The 16,232-nt window shown below is 38.7% G+C and overlaps 1 protein-coding gene across 5 annotated transcripts in view; it reads right to left on the minus strand.

Moving 5' to 3' along the window:
• KANSL1 (KAT8 regulatory NSL complex subunit 1) overlaps window positions 1–16,232 on the minus strand; it is a 180,763-nt gene that overhangs the window by 129,836 nt on the left and 34,695 nt on the right. For all 5 annotated transcript variants that reach the window (XM_019818040.3, XM_045044286.1, XM_045044287.1 and 2 more), the window contains one exon: window positions 3,559–4,930. In XM_019818040.3, coding sequence (XP_019673599.1) covers window positions 3,559–4,847 — 1,289 coding nt within the window. In that variant the 5' untranslated portion in view covers window positions 4,848–4,930. The remainder of the gene's footprint in view (window positions 1–3,558; window positions 4,931–16,232) is intronic.

Raw genomic sequence — 16,232 nt, forward strand, 5'->3', positions numbered from 1 at the left:
TCTAAGTACAAGGGCCAAGCAAATAAAAACCAAATTTAGCAAAATTCACTGGTCCAGGAGTTCATAACAAAACAGCAGAACAAAACTCTTTTTTTTTTATTTTTATTTATTTTTTTATTTTTTTAAATTTTTTTTTTTCAACGTTTATTTATTTTTTTTGGGACAGAGAGACAGAGCATGAACGGGGGAGGGGCAGCGAGAGAGGGAGACACAGAATCGGAAACAGGCTCCAGGCTCTGAGCCATCAGCCCAGAGCCCGACGCGGGGCTCGAACTCACGGACCGCGAGATCGTGACCTGGCTGAAGTCGGACGCTTAACCGACTGCGCCACCCAGGCGCCCCAGAACAAAACTCTTAAAGAGAAGGTGGAACATAAAGAAAAACTAAAGTGGAAAAGATGTGCACACAAACACACATGCCCACTCAGTAACTGTATTACATCCACAGGAGATAACTAGATGCTTTTATTTCTACTTCTAAAGTTAAGAATTAAAAATTAAGGTGTTTACTGAAACATGTGCCTTCCTTGCTAGTTCCTCCATCAAGAAGATAATATTTAAATTCCTCCTCCTTCCACAGTGATGTTACTAAACAATGATAAAGGTCAAACCCAGTGTAGTGCAGAATTTCAAAGTAGTTACATATACCAAGACAGGAAGACAGAGGAAACATTTCAGGATGATTTTCCAAAAAGAACTTAAAAAGGTATAATACCAGTTTTAAACTAAATAAAATCAGTTAACCAAAAGGTTAATCAATAAAGAGGAAAAAACTTCTCTAAAATACCTCATCTGGCAATATAGTTGACTAACTATAAAGTATAATACAATGATAAACATACGATTTGCCAAAAACTCAACATAAAAATCAATCATTCTACTACTGCTAGCATGTGCCTATGACTTACAATGGATCACTGTTTTTCCTTTTGGAGGTAGGAAAGAAGAAAAAACACAAATTCTTGGTGAAGGCTGGTCATTTTCACAGAACCATCCACCACTTGCAACTTAAGCACCATCATTTAAAAACAATTCATTTCAACAACCTCATGTGCTAAATATTTTCATCATGGCTGCCTAGACTAAATCTAGCTGTCTCTGGCAGGAGTATTTCAGCAAAGGAGTGAAATATTAAGCTACTAGAAGGGGAAAAACAGTTGAAATTCACCAGATGGGTCAATCTCCTGCAGAGTTAACGAACTTCTTACTGTAGGACTCAAGAATTACAAATTATAAATGTGGTGAAGAGATCTGGGAAGAACTATTAAATCACACACTCGTACAAAAGGATTCTCCGTGTCCAAACAACTATTTCCCCATCCCCGTTTTTCTTTTTTAATCAAAGTAATGCCTCCATTCTCAGTGGCCAATTGCTGAAAAGCTGTAAAGTGCTCAGAAGGTCAACACCTGGCTAAATAGCAGCCTTAGGAGTCAATCTGGTGACCTGGCTCAACAAGAACTTTAAAGTACTTATGCTTTATTGGTCGTTTTAATTTAAATTCAATTATATCATAAAGAGCAAAAAGTTTATTTACTCCATAGTACTTTTAGTGCTCCAATTTTCCTTACTTTAATATGATCTGGTACATGGAAATTCAACTTTTTAAAGCATTGTTTAGTTGACTTAATTTGAAAAGGATTCAAATGATTCCAAAGTTTCCTAAAATGATCCCTTAGCTATCCTTACACTTCACAACCTTCCAATCAACAAAGCATTACGTGATAAGAATGCTCAGAATTTAGTAGGTGAATGGACTCAGCCTAAACAGTCTTTTCAAATCAGTAGATTATTCCCTGGAAGAAAAGTTCTCTCTTAGGTATTCTGATCTCACTGAATTGAACGGTTTCCCACAACATTACCAAAACTTAAAAATGTTTTCAATACAAAGTATCCTGAAAACAATAAGCTTACAGATTCTAGATTTTTTTCCCCCTCAAATACACAAAGTACATGAAGCTTAAAATGCTTCAACTAAAGTATTTATTTCATGAAATTACTTTTAAAACATAAATATTCAACGTTAACCAAGATTTTTTAAAGCAGTGGCTTATGCAACAAAGTCAGTGGGATAATGCCACAAATATCTGCAAGCTGATTTAAATTACTAATCCATTTAAGGAAAGATAACTGCTACAGCAGTAGCAAGCCACTGAAATAGATCTACTTTAGATCTGAATACAGAAGTGGACACTTGAGTACAATAAGCTAACAAAAGGTAATGAACTAGGTCTACAAAGAAGAAATTCCAGCAAAATAATCCAGACTTTTCCCCCTGAAACAGAAACCAAAATTGCATATTCAGATACAGCACAGTTATCCATGTGAATAATATAAACAAAATCGAGAAAAAAGGAAATTTACTTATGCTTAAAGCATGGCTATCTCAACAGTCTCCAGCGAAAATCTTGGTCACCTTTATACCACAGGCAAGGAAAACCCAATTATTCCAACATATCCATCTATTTCAGCCTACTTTAGTAATCCAACCTTAGTAACATCCCTGGCCCAAAGAGAAAATGGAAGGAGTCAACTCTCCTGCCCCTCTTTTCCAACATCTCGTGCTTCCCTCTCTCGTAAGTCTAACACTTATTTTAAGTAGATATAAGGCAGGCTGACTTATCTTTAAGGAGATATGCTATACCCCCTTGCTTATCTGGAAGGAGCCAAATGCAGGACGGAAGGACATGAGTAAGGTACCTCTGGATTCACCGTGCCAATTTGGAGCGCCACCCAAAGCCTGTGTAGAATTTTTCTCAAAACAAGAGATTTAAAAAAAACCAGTAAGAACCTATCCCAAATATGTCAATGTATTTAAACTTAGCTGAGAGAAAAATAAAATCCAAATGTGATCAAGATGGGCTCTTTTAGGAAGTAAATCAAGTTGTGAAAGCAGATTGTATTTGGAAGCAACCCATAAATAAAATACTCTGAAGCATTTTCTGATTATTAGTCTTTAACAGGTAAGGAAATCTCAAGTATTAAAAGTGAAGACTGGGTACATTCTCTGCTGAAAGTTCAATTAAAAGCAACTACGGGGTGCCTGGCTGGTTCAGTCAGTACAGCATGTGACTCCAGATCTCTGGGTCCTGAGTTCAAGCCCTATGCTGGGGGGGGTGGAGTTTATGTTAAAAAACAATAAAAAATAAAACCAAATTCCAGCTTAGTTAACTACATCAGCTGAACTTCTGTCCCCACTTAACCAGAAACAAGAGGATCTGAAGTCAAGTTATAGAAACCTACAAAAATACCCTACATACAATTTCAAAAGAAATCTAACCAGTCACTCTGAAAGAGGTATGTAGTTTCACAAATAGGAGGTCTTCTGGTTTTTTTCTTAATGAACAAGATCTACAGCAACATAACACTCTGCCAGAAATATCTTTCGTTTCTCCACTAGCAGGTATATGCAACCACCTACCTAAAATCAGAAAAAAGACAAATGGAACATAGGCACCTACCTACAAAGAATCCTATTCTCCCCATGGTGGGAATTCACTAATTCTTTCTCCCTTGTCCCAACACTTCTCAAAGATGACATTATGCACAGGTTTTACTCACAGGGGTACATGGCGTTGCTCAGGATCAGCTCTGGTCAGTTCTTCCTCTTCAATATCAGACTCTCCTCCTGAACTACTGTCGGTGACGTCTGAATCAAACGCTCGCTCACTGCACCTCAAGTTAGCTATACCACTAGCTGTAAATCTCTCCAATTCTTCTGAAATTGAATCGCTTTTCAGGAAATTGCTAAGTCCTTCTGAAGTGGTGGTCTCACTGGCAGCTTTTCTCAATGCAGCTTCAGCCTTTCGAGTCAGCATCAACTGGCTCCGGGGCCTCAAGGATTCCAAGTTTGGCAGTTTGCTCCAAGTCTTCTCTAAAAATCCACCCAGCTGATGCTGTATATGCCTCTCCACCTGCTTGGCTTGCACAACCTGTAAGCGCTTCTGTAACCTGCGGGCACGGCTCTCAATATCGGCCTGCCTCCGCAGTAAAGCTGTTATCCTTGTGTCAGAATCTAAAGCACTGAAAAGAATGGAAGACAGGGGAGACTTTTTATCCTCTAACTTGACACCCCCCAAGTTAGAACCGGAGTCTGTGCCAGGTGATAACCTACTGCTTCCTTGAAGTGCCGGCTGTTCCATGGAATTTACAGAAGATTTGTTTGCAGTGCTATTATTGCTAAATATAGTTGTGTGTTCTACATCAAGGCTTCTATGTGGAAGAGTGCAATTGGTCATACCCCCCTTCAAGTCCCCAGATTCAGATGCCACCACTTCACCCCCCTGAAAAGAAGATGAAGTGAGAGCTCGTTTTCCCCCATTGAGGGGACTGGAATTGTCATGATCAGAATGTGTTGAACTTTTAGTCAATTTCTTAGCCAACCCATTTACAGGTGCTTGTGGCAGAGCTGTCTGACCACTCGTATTCATGGTTCTGAGATTTTCTAAGGAAAACTCCAAAACTGGCTGTCTCCCCAACAGCTCAGCTCGGAGTTCATAGGACTGAGATAAGAGAGGATGAGATTTAAGGACTGTCTGCTTGCTGAAGACACCTTGCAATTTCAACGACTCCTTTGAGGGTACAGATGTTACATCGGAGCAGAGATAAGATGCCACCAATGGTTGCAGCTTTCCCAAGTCTTCCTTGGTAGGATTATTTCGGAAGTCTAAACTGGGATCCTCTGCAGCAATGGCTTTTCTTTTGGTTCCGTTGGCAGCAATAAGGATGTTGGCGTTGCCGTTATTTTCGGCACTGCCAGGGGACAAAGTGGAGGATGGGGGAGCCAGTTTGAACCGGATATGGTGTGCTTCAGCTGCTGCGTCAGTGAGAGCGGGCGCCATCGCAGCCATTCAGCACAGAGAGACAGGAAGTCCAGCCTCTCCCGGTGCCGAGGCCAGTTCCACGGCCCCTTACCGCCTCCCCAGAGAACAGACTAAAAGAGAAAGAAAAAAAGGAAGTTAGAAATATACGCACACTAGAAAACAACACACGTTTTTAATACAAACACCACTTGAGGCTATAATTCACTCTGCCTCCAGAAAGAAAAACACTCAGACTATTCTGGATACTCGAATATGGGGATAGGGGCAGAAGAAGGACAGGGACAGGACAATTCCTGCACAGAGAAAGAATTCCACCCTTCTTTTTTTTGTTCCTTGTTACCGCAGATTGAAAGCAGCCAAAATAGAAGTTCCATTCTCAAAGAATCAGATTGTTAAAGTTAAATCATCTGCGTTAAAAAAAAAATAATACTTTACAACTTCTTGAAATTGGTGGATTTAAAGCAAATGTATCAAATGCTTAGCAATTAAACAGAGAAGAATTAGTAAGGAACTCCCCAAAAAGTTGCTATGCAAAATGTCATAGATCTGCACATCTCTCTAGCCAGAGAATCCAGTGCTTATCAGCTTCTCTTCTCTGAAAGATAGTTCATGCTAAAGGCTTAACTGTATCGCATCTGTATTACCAGTTTGTTTCATCAAGTTTTTCTTTCACTGTCCTCAGTACAGCCCACCTCTCAAATTAATTGCCCAATTCGTTTCTTTTTCTTTACCCCCAAATTTCTTAAAAGAATAGTATAAATAGCTGCCTCTGCACTCTCTCTCTCATAATCTGGCTTCTAATCCTACTGCTCTGGCAAAGGGCACTAGTGATCTCATTATCAAATCCAATGGTCAAATCTCTGTCCCCAATCTATATAACTTCTCTGAAGCATTAGGCAGTGCTAACCACCCCATTCTTCTCGAAATGCTCTTTTCCTGATGTCCTTGACACCAAGGTCCCTTCTGCCCTTCTCTCTCAACTCGCTTCCTTAGCAACAACCACTAGTATAGTGCGGCCTCCTAATGCTCCGCTTGCTGAGCTTCACTGATCAACATTCCTACCTCTAGGATCCTCAAGCTCCCAGAAACTCAAAATTCACTCTCTTCCTCCAACACACTCCTCACCTTGTTTTATTATCTCCGGTAATGGTGTTGCTTTCATTTAGTAGTCCAAACTAAAAACCTCAGTCATCTGCTTCTTCTATATCCCCTTTGACTTAACTGGTTTAAGAGCAAAAGGATATTTATGTAAAGAACTAAGCCAACTATTTTTTTAAGTTTTTTTTTGGGGGGGGGGGGTTTGTTTTAATTCCATACAGTGTTAGTTTCTGGTGTACAATATAGTGATTCAACAATTCCATACATCACTCTGCTCACTATGATGGTTAACTCCTTAATCCCCATCACCCATTTACTATTTACCCACCTCCCCTCTGGTAACCTCGGTTTGTTCTTTACAGTTAAGAGTGTTTCTTGATTTGTCTCTTTTTCTTTTTCCCTTTGCCTGTTTGTCTTGTTTCTTCAATTCCACAGATAAGTGAAATCGCATGCTATTTGTCTTTCTCTGATGGACTTCCTTCACTTAACATTTATACTCTCTAGCTCCATCCATGTTGTTGCAAATGACAAGATTCCATTCTTTTTTGTGGCTGAATAATATTCCATTGTGCATATACATACCACATCTTCTTTATCCACTCATCGCTTGATGGACATTCAGGCTGCTTCCATATCTTGTCTATTGCAAATAATGCTACCATAAACATAGGGGCTAAGCCAGCTATTCTTAAAACATGGTCTACAGACTTCTTAGGAGCTCCAAGACCATTTCAAGGGGCCACAAGATCAAAGCTATTTTCATATGAATACTAAAACATTATTTGCCTTTTTTCACTGCATTGAAGTTTGCAAAGAGGGTACAAAAACAAGGCTGAGCAAAACTGCTGGTACCTTCACATAAATCAATGCAGAGGAATTATTGGTCATTATGTTCTCAATTCATTTACAGTTTAAAAAGTCCATTCCACTTAGTATCTTTGATGAAATTATGAATCTGATTAAATCTCCAATCTTGAGTGTATTTTTTTAAATACTGTGTGATAAAAGGAAAAATATGCAGAAAACAACTGCTGCTGCTTTAAGAAGTATGAGAAAAAGCACCTAATACAACGAAGTTGCAAGCTGAACCAGAAGCTTTTTTCACAGAACACTATTTTTACTTGGCAGAACTGACAAACTATGGTTTATTAAGACTTGAGCAGTTAGTAGATATTTTCTCAAAAATGAACAAAGCGAACCCGTCACTTCAAGAAAAACTACTTATGTTTGCTGCCAATGATAAAATCTGAGTTTTCAAGCAAAAATGAGTATTTTGAAAACTTATATCCACCACCATGAGCTTGAACACTTCCCCTATACTTAAAAAGCTTGTTTCTGATTAAACAGATTACTGCTGATATCAATGAATGTTCAGTTTTCAATACCACATAATGAAATGTATCAACATCAGGAAGATCTGTGTAACTCAGTGAATGACCAAATGACCAATGTATGTTAGAAACCCATGCACGTAAAAGCAAATGCAAGACAGACAAATGGACTTTAACATAACAGAACATGTAAAATTCACAGATGTGGTTTTAGCTTCTACACTGCAACTAACCTTTATGAAACTACTTGTCAAGTATGGGTGTAACGTCAAAGAATACCCACACTTACCTGAAAAGGCTATTAAAATACTTCTCTATTTTCTAACTACCTATCTGTGGGAGGCTGGATTTTCTTCATTTGCTTCAACCAAAACGGCCTATCACAATAGAATGTATGCAGAAGCAGATACAAGAACGGTCTTCTCTTAAACTGGATATTAGAAGAATTGTAAAAACAAACAATCCCATTCACTAAATTCTTCTGTTCTGGTAAAAAGCTATTTTTCATAATATGTAATGGGTTTCTCATTTTTAAATGAATTGGTAAATAATTATTTTTCAAACTTCTCAAACTTTCTAATACAGCAACTATTGATAACGCAAGAAAGCTCTTTGTGGTTCTCAACATTTTCTAAGAGTGAAAAGGGGTCTTGAGACCAAAAAATTTGTAGATCACTGAACTAAAGCAACCTTCTCCCCAGTAAAAAATAAAGAAGGGCAACTTCCAATTTGGTCAAACATTTTTATCTCTAGATCAATACCAACATAGGAAATTAGGCCCTATAGGAATACACTAAGATTCTTTACAGGATGACAATTCAAATTACAAATATTGAAATATTTAAGTAAATGACTGAGAAATATCAATACACTTAAAGACCAAATATATCTACTGCTCCTTATACTTGCCAAAAGTTTCTTATTCTAAGATTGTATTTTAATGAACATCCTATGGATAACTAGATCTTCTAGGGCTTACAGAGCCTTATGGACCTTTCGGGCATATGGCATTCTATGTGACACAAACTGTTCTAGGTCTACTTTTCCTATTTCAAATTTTAAATTTAGCAGTAATTCCTAATATGGCATAAATAGTTGTGCTATAGACCAACTGGTAAACAAACCAATGTTTAAGTTATTCGTTCAAAATACACTGAGTTAGTTTTATAACATGCAAAGAATTTTCTCCCACAAACAAAAATCACTCTCAGGTCTTTCCCATCAATTCCATCTCCTCCTCTTTTGAATTCATACCAATACACAGTTGATACTAGCAATGAAGGAAAGCACATTATCAGTATAAGATGATCGGTACAACGTGTGAGAAGAGTAGTTGTGAGGAGTTGTAGCCTACTAACCCAGAGCTCTGCAGTTAAGTCTCAACCATGGCAGGAAACAGCTTCCCCGTGGGGATCCAGGCAAGGACACAGATGTTACATAGCTTACACAAAACTTAGGAAAACCCAGGTTCACCCAGCACACATAAAAAAAGGTCATAATTAACATCACACCACAGAAGGTACTTAAGCGGCAAACATTCCAAGTTATTTTAGAGTTATACAATTCCTTAAAGTTCACAACTTAAAAATCTGCTGGCTCGAATCCCATCTCTTTCAAGATTTCTCTGACCCTCGAAGTACATCTGTGAACTTGACATTAATCACGTACATCTCAAAGGCAAGAGTTTATTTTGTTTACACCCGCTCTCCTTGGTCTCAATATCCCCACAGGATGCACTGCAAAGAGTAGTTACTAAAACAATCATCTAAATAAGTAGGGAGGAGGAAAAGGACAGAAGGGGAAAAAGCGACCTCTTCAGAAGGAATTCCATTCCTAACTCCTAAATCATTATCTTTCTATAGCCAAACAATACTGTTTAAAAAAAAAAAAAAAAAAAGATTGAAGTCTTCATCCCTCCCCCTTTTTATAAACTTTGAAATACTATACTGTGATTCAATCTTACCCCAAAGGCACTCACTTTGTAAGTATGCTGAGATTCAATATTACCCCCAAAGGCACTCACTTTGTTAAGTAAGGGGAACAGGTCTGGGTTCACATTCTGGCTCTACCCTCATTTAAATTATTTAACTATGCTGTTCCTCAATTTCCCCATCTGAAATGACAGAGCCTACCTCACAAGACTGCTTGATGATTAAATAAAATACTCTCCATTACTTACTTAGCCCAGTGCCTGACAACAACACCCATTATTTGCACTATTATTATAACCTATAGACAAAAAGCAAACATAAAAGGAATTTCAGCAAGACTTCTTAATGCACAGGAAAAATAGAAAGTAAGTAATTTCCTAAAACATTGCTGTACCTGAAGACCCGTGCATGTAAAAATGGACTTGGCAAATCTAGTTAGCACTCAGTATTAGCTGTACCTGCCTCAAACTACCAAAGCTTAGAATTTTAATTTTTGCTATAAGTTTAGATTTCCTTTTTTTAATTCAGATTTGCTTTTAGTACTTCATGATGATGCTTACAATAAAAACAAATCAAATGCCCAATAATTCACTTAAATTCTGGAATAGCCATACAACGGAATATTATGCAACCATGAATAATAACCAATGTAAAACAGTATTTCCTGACTTGAAAAAGTGCTTGCTTCACTGTTAAATGAAAAAATAAAAAGGCGTTACAAAAAACCAAAACATATACTATGGCCTCATTTTTGTTTTAAAAGAGTAGGTGGTAAGATTCTTTTGTCTTTTGTTTTCTAGTGTATATAATGTCTCCAGCATAAACATGTATTACTTGTATAATAAAAGGAAAAGAAGCAAAAAGAAAATAATGCAACTTCTTAAAGAGCCAAAGAATCTGAGTAAGGCAAAATGTCATGGCAGCGTTCTTAAATTTAACATGCTGAGCAAAATGCTGATTAAAAGCAATGATTCCCATCCCACTTGAATCCCAAAAGCTTCACTCTTCAATAATTTATAGCAGAGAAAGATTGTCAAACTTAAGCAATTTTACAAGAACAGAACAGCTTATGATAAATAACCTTTCTCCAAAGAATACAAAGTATTAAAAGCTACAATTAACTTATCAATTCTCATAATAACCTGGGCAGTAGGTTTTGGGCTGGGATTACAACTTCCAATTTACTAGTGGGAATAGATAATAAAGTTGTACTGCACATTCTTAATAAAGAAACCTAAAGTATCCCAATTTTTAGTTCATCTATAAATCACAATTTGACAAATACAGATGGGAGTTAATGTACCTGCTGTCACTGACATTAAGATTCTGCGGTAAACCTAAAGAGACCAAAAAAAAAAAAAAAAACAACAAAACAAAACAAAACAAAAAACAACAAAGAGCTATAAAAGATTGAGCTAGATATTAATGGTTTCTCTCCTAGTTCCAAGGAAGCATTCTAGGGACTGGAAGATGTCAGATAGGTTCAGCAGACAAACACATTTAGGAAAAACGTTCCTGATGGAAATTCACAATGCACTTCATCAGACTGAATGCTCAAATGCCTGCCTTTACCAAACCACTTTCCCCCCTATTATACCTATTAGTATCTTGCAGAACATTGTTCTGAGGGATACAAGTTGGGATAAAATTCAAACATGTGACTTTCAGGGTCTCTTCCTATGCTTATGACTCTTAAGTCTAAATTGCAACATAGGTTCAAGGGAAAACTTCCATGTAACACAAGTACACTGGGAAAGCAAAAAGTATACCCCTCAGGCAGTTTCCCAAGCCCAGCACTATGAATATCTTGTGCCAAATCTTATGAGTGGGGAAAGGGGACTCTCCTGTGTGTTGTAGGACATTTAGTAGCATCCCTGGCTCCACCTACTAGATGCCAGTAGCACCCTTCTACCAATTATGACACCTAAAAATGCCTCCAGAGCTGTCAAATGTCCCCTAGGGGGTAAAAAATCACACCTTTCATTAGAAAACCATTGCCTAGATATAGACTATCTACATGTAGATGTATTCTTCCCAGAAAGCAAAACATATCCCGGTACTTCAACTATTTCAAGTCAGACCTCTACACCTACAAATGAAAACCTTGCCTTTATTCCTTGTAAGTTCCCAAGACAAGACTCCAGGTATACAAGAACAACCCAGCAGCATCCACCCTGCAAAAATGCAGAAACCCAAGAGGAGGGCTTTGGTCATTTGACTGGCCAGCAAACCACACTTTCACTGGAAACAGAAGCACAAATCAGATGGGGAAGAAAAGTATGCCCATAATGTGGCTTCTACTAACCTCTTCCCCACCATTACCTCATTACTCTGCACAAAGGTGAGAAATAGGAGGAGGAAAAATGGTTAGGGAAGTGTCTGTGAAGTTGTCAAAATTTCAACTGAAACTTGAAAATTAGCTAAAATGTCATCATGTAAAAGGCGAAGGCAAGAGAATGGTAAATGTGGCATTCTAGTGAAAGGAAACGGCATGGGAAAAGGCAAGGCTGTGGGAAAACATAGGACATCCTGGAGGTTAAAAGAAATGATCAGTTTGCTTGAAATATAAAGTATATTTTAACAGAGAAAACAGTATAGAAAAAAGTGGAAAGGCAGTCTGAAGCCAGATCATTAATGGACAACCTTGAATAACCAGCCCTTACTCAGACTTAAAGGCAGCAGAAGGTCATTAAAGATTTTTCAAATAGGGAGTAACATCAGAACTGTGCTTTAGAGACCAGCTGGATAGGATGGATTAAAAGAAAGTAAAAAGGCAAAAACCATCGATGAAGCTACTGCAATAATCCAGACAGGGTGCAACACGGACCTCAACTAAGGTGTTCACCACAGTAGGAACAGCAAAATTTCCTTCAAGCTTAAATCCAGAAACTGGAAGGGGCTAAAGTCTGCAGAAGGGCCAAATAAATAACAGAAAAAGAAAAACGTAAAGGATCTTATCTCCTTCATGATAAAATCTTTCCATTTATTTCTAATGACGCTATTCAGGTTTCATATATTCTCCATTCCTAACATTATCAACCCCAACCCAGCCTGGGGCCTTATTAACTCACACCTAAATTAGCCTGACAGCTTCCTGACAGCCTTGGTCCTTCAATCTGGTCCATACCGTTTTATCACATCACTTTTCTACTCTGGAATAGCTCCTTGTACCTTTCTCAGGAGTCCAAATTCTCCAAGATGAAACTTAACACAATATCACAGCAAATGCATCAGGTTGGGTAGACCTAGAACTCCCCCAGATTCCCAAAGCCATAATCTTTGCCTATGCTGGTGCTTCTACCTGGGAGACCCTTCTAACCTTTAGGCTCAAAATTTAGTTAATCCTTCAATACATGGCATTTCCACAAAAACTTCTGCAGGCTGTTTAGATTGCCATCACTTTCTTCCTGCTTAAATTGTAAAACTCATTTAAAGTCACCATCACGCAATTCAAATTATCTGAATATTCCCCAATTGTCAATTTACAAATTCTATTTCCACGGTGACAAAGTTCCTTAACACCCTTCTGCATGCTCACTAACTTGATCTAAAAATTGGAACATAGTAAGCACTTGTAAGCACTTACTGACTGGGCTAGAGCATTCAAAAGACTTGGCTAGGTAGGCCTTCAAGTATAAATAAGATTTTGCTATGCAGAGAAAGATGAGGAAATTCTAATCAAGAAACCAACACAATCAAAATAATGGGAAAGGATCTGAGAGATGATCTACAGAACTTGCTGGATGAACCAAGAGGTACATGTTCACCTTCTCAAGAAGAGGAAGAATGCAGCAAGTAGTGATCTGTAATGAGGTATTGAAAGCTACAGAACAGGACACACTGCAAAGTACTTCTTTTACATGGAAACAAATGTTTTGTTATAGAATACAATAGAGAATAGGAGGCAAAATTTTTATGATAAAACCCACTATTGTGGACAGTACACCACCCCAGTCCCTAACATGTGCCCATGCCAACAGGGCTTCTCATAACTGAATACTGTTTGTAACTAAGGGAAACAGTTCTCTGACTGGAGGACAGATTATTACTATGACTGCTGTTCACAAACCTTAACTGACCTTTTACCATGTCATTGTACTGTCTTATACATATGTTCTCATTTAATCCTCACAACGTTATAAAGTACTCTTACTCGCATTTTATAGATGAAGCTTGAAGCTCCAAAAGTTAAGTAATGTGTCCAAGATCACACAACTACTAAGCGGCAGAGGCAGGATTCCAATTCAAATCTCCAGTTCTAAACCCCATGCTTTTAACTACTATACTAAGTAGTTTAAGGCTAGGTTTAAACTGGAAGGGGCTTGGGGCACCTGGGTGGCTCAGTCGGTTAAGTAGCTGACTTTAGCTCAGGTCAGGCAGCTCATGGGTTCAAGCCCTGCATCAGGCTCTGTGCTGACAGCTCGGGGCCTGGAGCCTGCTTCGGATTCTGTGTCTCCCTCTCTCTCTGCCCCTTGCCTGCTCACACTCTCTCTGTCAGAAATAAACATTAAAAAATATATATATGTAATTATTTTACATATATATACTGGAAGGACCTTAATTGCTGGACACTAGACTTCGAATTTTGTTTAGTCTTTAGAAGAAAGCCAGAGAGGGAATACTAACTGAATCTCTCTAATAAACATTTTACAAAAATGCCTACAACATTCAAATTATTGCACTAAGCGCCTACAAGGTTGATAAGGGCCACTTAAGACAGACACTACTATGTGATCAGAGAATCCCAGGGGACCTTAAGGGACCCTCACACAAACGGAGTCAGTAAGGTCATAAAAGGCTTCCCACAGGAGACAACATCTACATTGATACCTAAAGAATAACTAGGGTCCAGCATCACTCATACAGTTACTGCAAGCGTCCCACATGCAAATCCACTCCCTCCCCAATACCAAATCCAAAACAATTCCTGCCCCTCAACATGCCCCATGTGAGTGAATCCTGATCTCAACTACTGATTTACCATCTATCATAAATACCTCATTTAAATATATACTAATGCCAGATACAAACAACAGAAAGACTACTGGAGTAGTTTCATTAACGCCAAAGATAAGAGGATAGAAAGTACGTGCACAGGTAAGCCCAGATGATAAAGCACTGTTTTGCCTACAAAGATCAAGGAAGGCTTCCAGAAAAGGAGGACATTCTGACTGAACTTTGAAGGTTAAATAGGGAGGGTTCAATAGACAGAATGACAGGCACATTCATTTCATCCTTAACGCCACTGCCTTGTTCAAAGCCTCGTTATGTACTACAGTAATTCAAGCAGTAATAATCTCCCAACTGTTCTTTCTTCCTGTCTCAGCAAGCCTTCAATCTAGCATCCACTACCAAAATGATTATTAGAAAGGAAGGAGAAACAGAACATAAATCTGACTATGCTGTGCTCCTCTTAAAAATCCTTCACTGACTCTAGAGTAAGGATGAATCCAAACTCTCCACACAGGATATATCTGGGCCCCTTTTTATACTCAGCCTCATCTCCAACCTGTCCCCACTCCAAACACCTGAATCTTATTTAGAGTTTCAGGCTCTTTCCATGCTCTTGCACCTTTGCTCACACTTTCTTTTCAAGGTTCAGCTCCAAGAGATCACATGTCCTCTCAAGTATTCACCATTTATTTCAGGTTGAGTTAGGGGTCCTTCCCTCTCTAGGGTCTTATCTGCACTCCCATGATACCCTGGGCAACAGTTCATGATATAAACTTCCCATCTTGTCATCCTGTCTGTCCCCTCCTTCCCTAGATTATATACTTCTTAAAAAAAAAATGGGGGGGGGGTGTAGAGGGAGGGTTATGGCTTGTTTTATCTTTATTCTCTACAGGTGGTCCCATGCCTGGCAGAAAGTAGACCAATACATGTTAGTTAACCCGAACACTGTACGTTGAATGCATCAGATGGAGATCCACCATGAAGTTAATGGATATGTCTGATCATAAGGTGATAACAACCTAACAAGGAGCAGGCATCAACTGAATCTAGGACAGACTTCATCTACCTCAAGTTCCAGTCATTTACAATGCCAAGCACCTGCACTCAGACTAGCAAACTTTTTAACTGTACTTTTAAAACTATTAAATTTGGTTACATAAGCCTTTTGAAAGCACTATCTATCAAAATTTTTCATGCCATTACCCAAACATTTACCTAGTAACTGCAGTCTAGGAACCTATCCAACAGAAATATTCTCATAGATATAGAAATATCATAATTCTTTCAATGAAGAATTGTAATACAAAAAAAAAAAAAAAACAACCCACAACACTTAAAAAGGAACACTAGAATACTATGCAGCTATTTAAAAAAAGAGAACTGGGGGCGCCTGGGTGGCTCAGTCGGTCGAGCCTCCGACTTCGGTTCAGGTCATGATCTCACGGCTTGTGAGTTCAAGCCCCATGTCGGGCTCTGTGCTGATGGCTCAGAGCCTGGAGCCTCTTCAGATTCCATGTCTTTCTCTGCCCCTCCCCTGCTCAAACTGTCTCTCTCTCTCAAAAATAAACATTAAAAAATTTTTTTTTAAATAAAAAAAGAGAACTGTATGTGTTGATTTGAAAAAAATCTCTATGATATACAGCAACATGAAAAAAAAAAAGCCACTTAGGTATAATTCCATTTATGTTAAAAACTATACAAACAGATAGGGCACCTGGGTGGCTCAGTTGGTTAGGGGTCCAACTTTGGCTCAGGTCATGACCTCGTGGTTCTTAAGTTAGAGCCCCGCATCAGGCTCTGTGCTGACAGTTCAGAGCCTGGAGCCTGCTTCAGATTCTGTGTCTCCCTCTCTCGCTGCCCCCTCTCAAAAATAAACAAACATTAAAAAAAAATTTTTTTTTAACTACAGAAACAGAAATTGTTTTTGAAAAATGACTATATCAAAATAATGGAGTTTAGGGGTGCCTGAGGTGGCTCAGTCGGTTAAGCATCTGACTTCAGCTCAGGTCATCATCTCATGGTCTGTGAGTTCGAGCCCCGCATCGGGCTCTGTGCTGACAGCTCGGAGCCCTGGAGCCTGCTTCGGATTCTGTATCTCC

The sequence above is a fragment of the Felis catus genome, chromosome E1 (assembly GCF_018350175.1).
Source record: "Felis catus isolate Fca126 chromosome E1, F.catus_Fca126_mat1.0, whole genome shotgun sequence".
NCBI lineage: Eukaryota > Metazoa > Chordata > Mammalia > Carnivora > Felidae > Felis > Felis catus.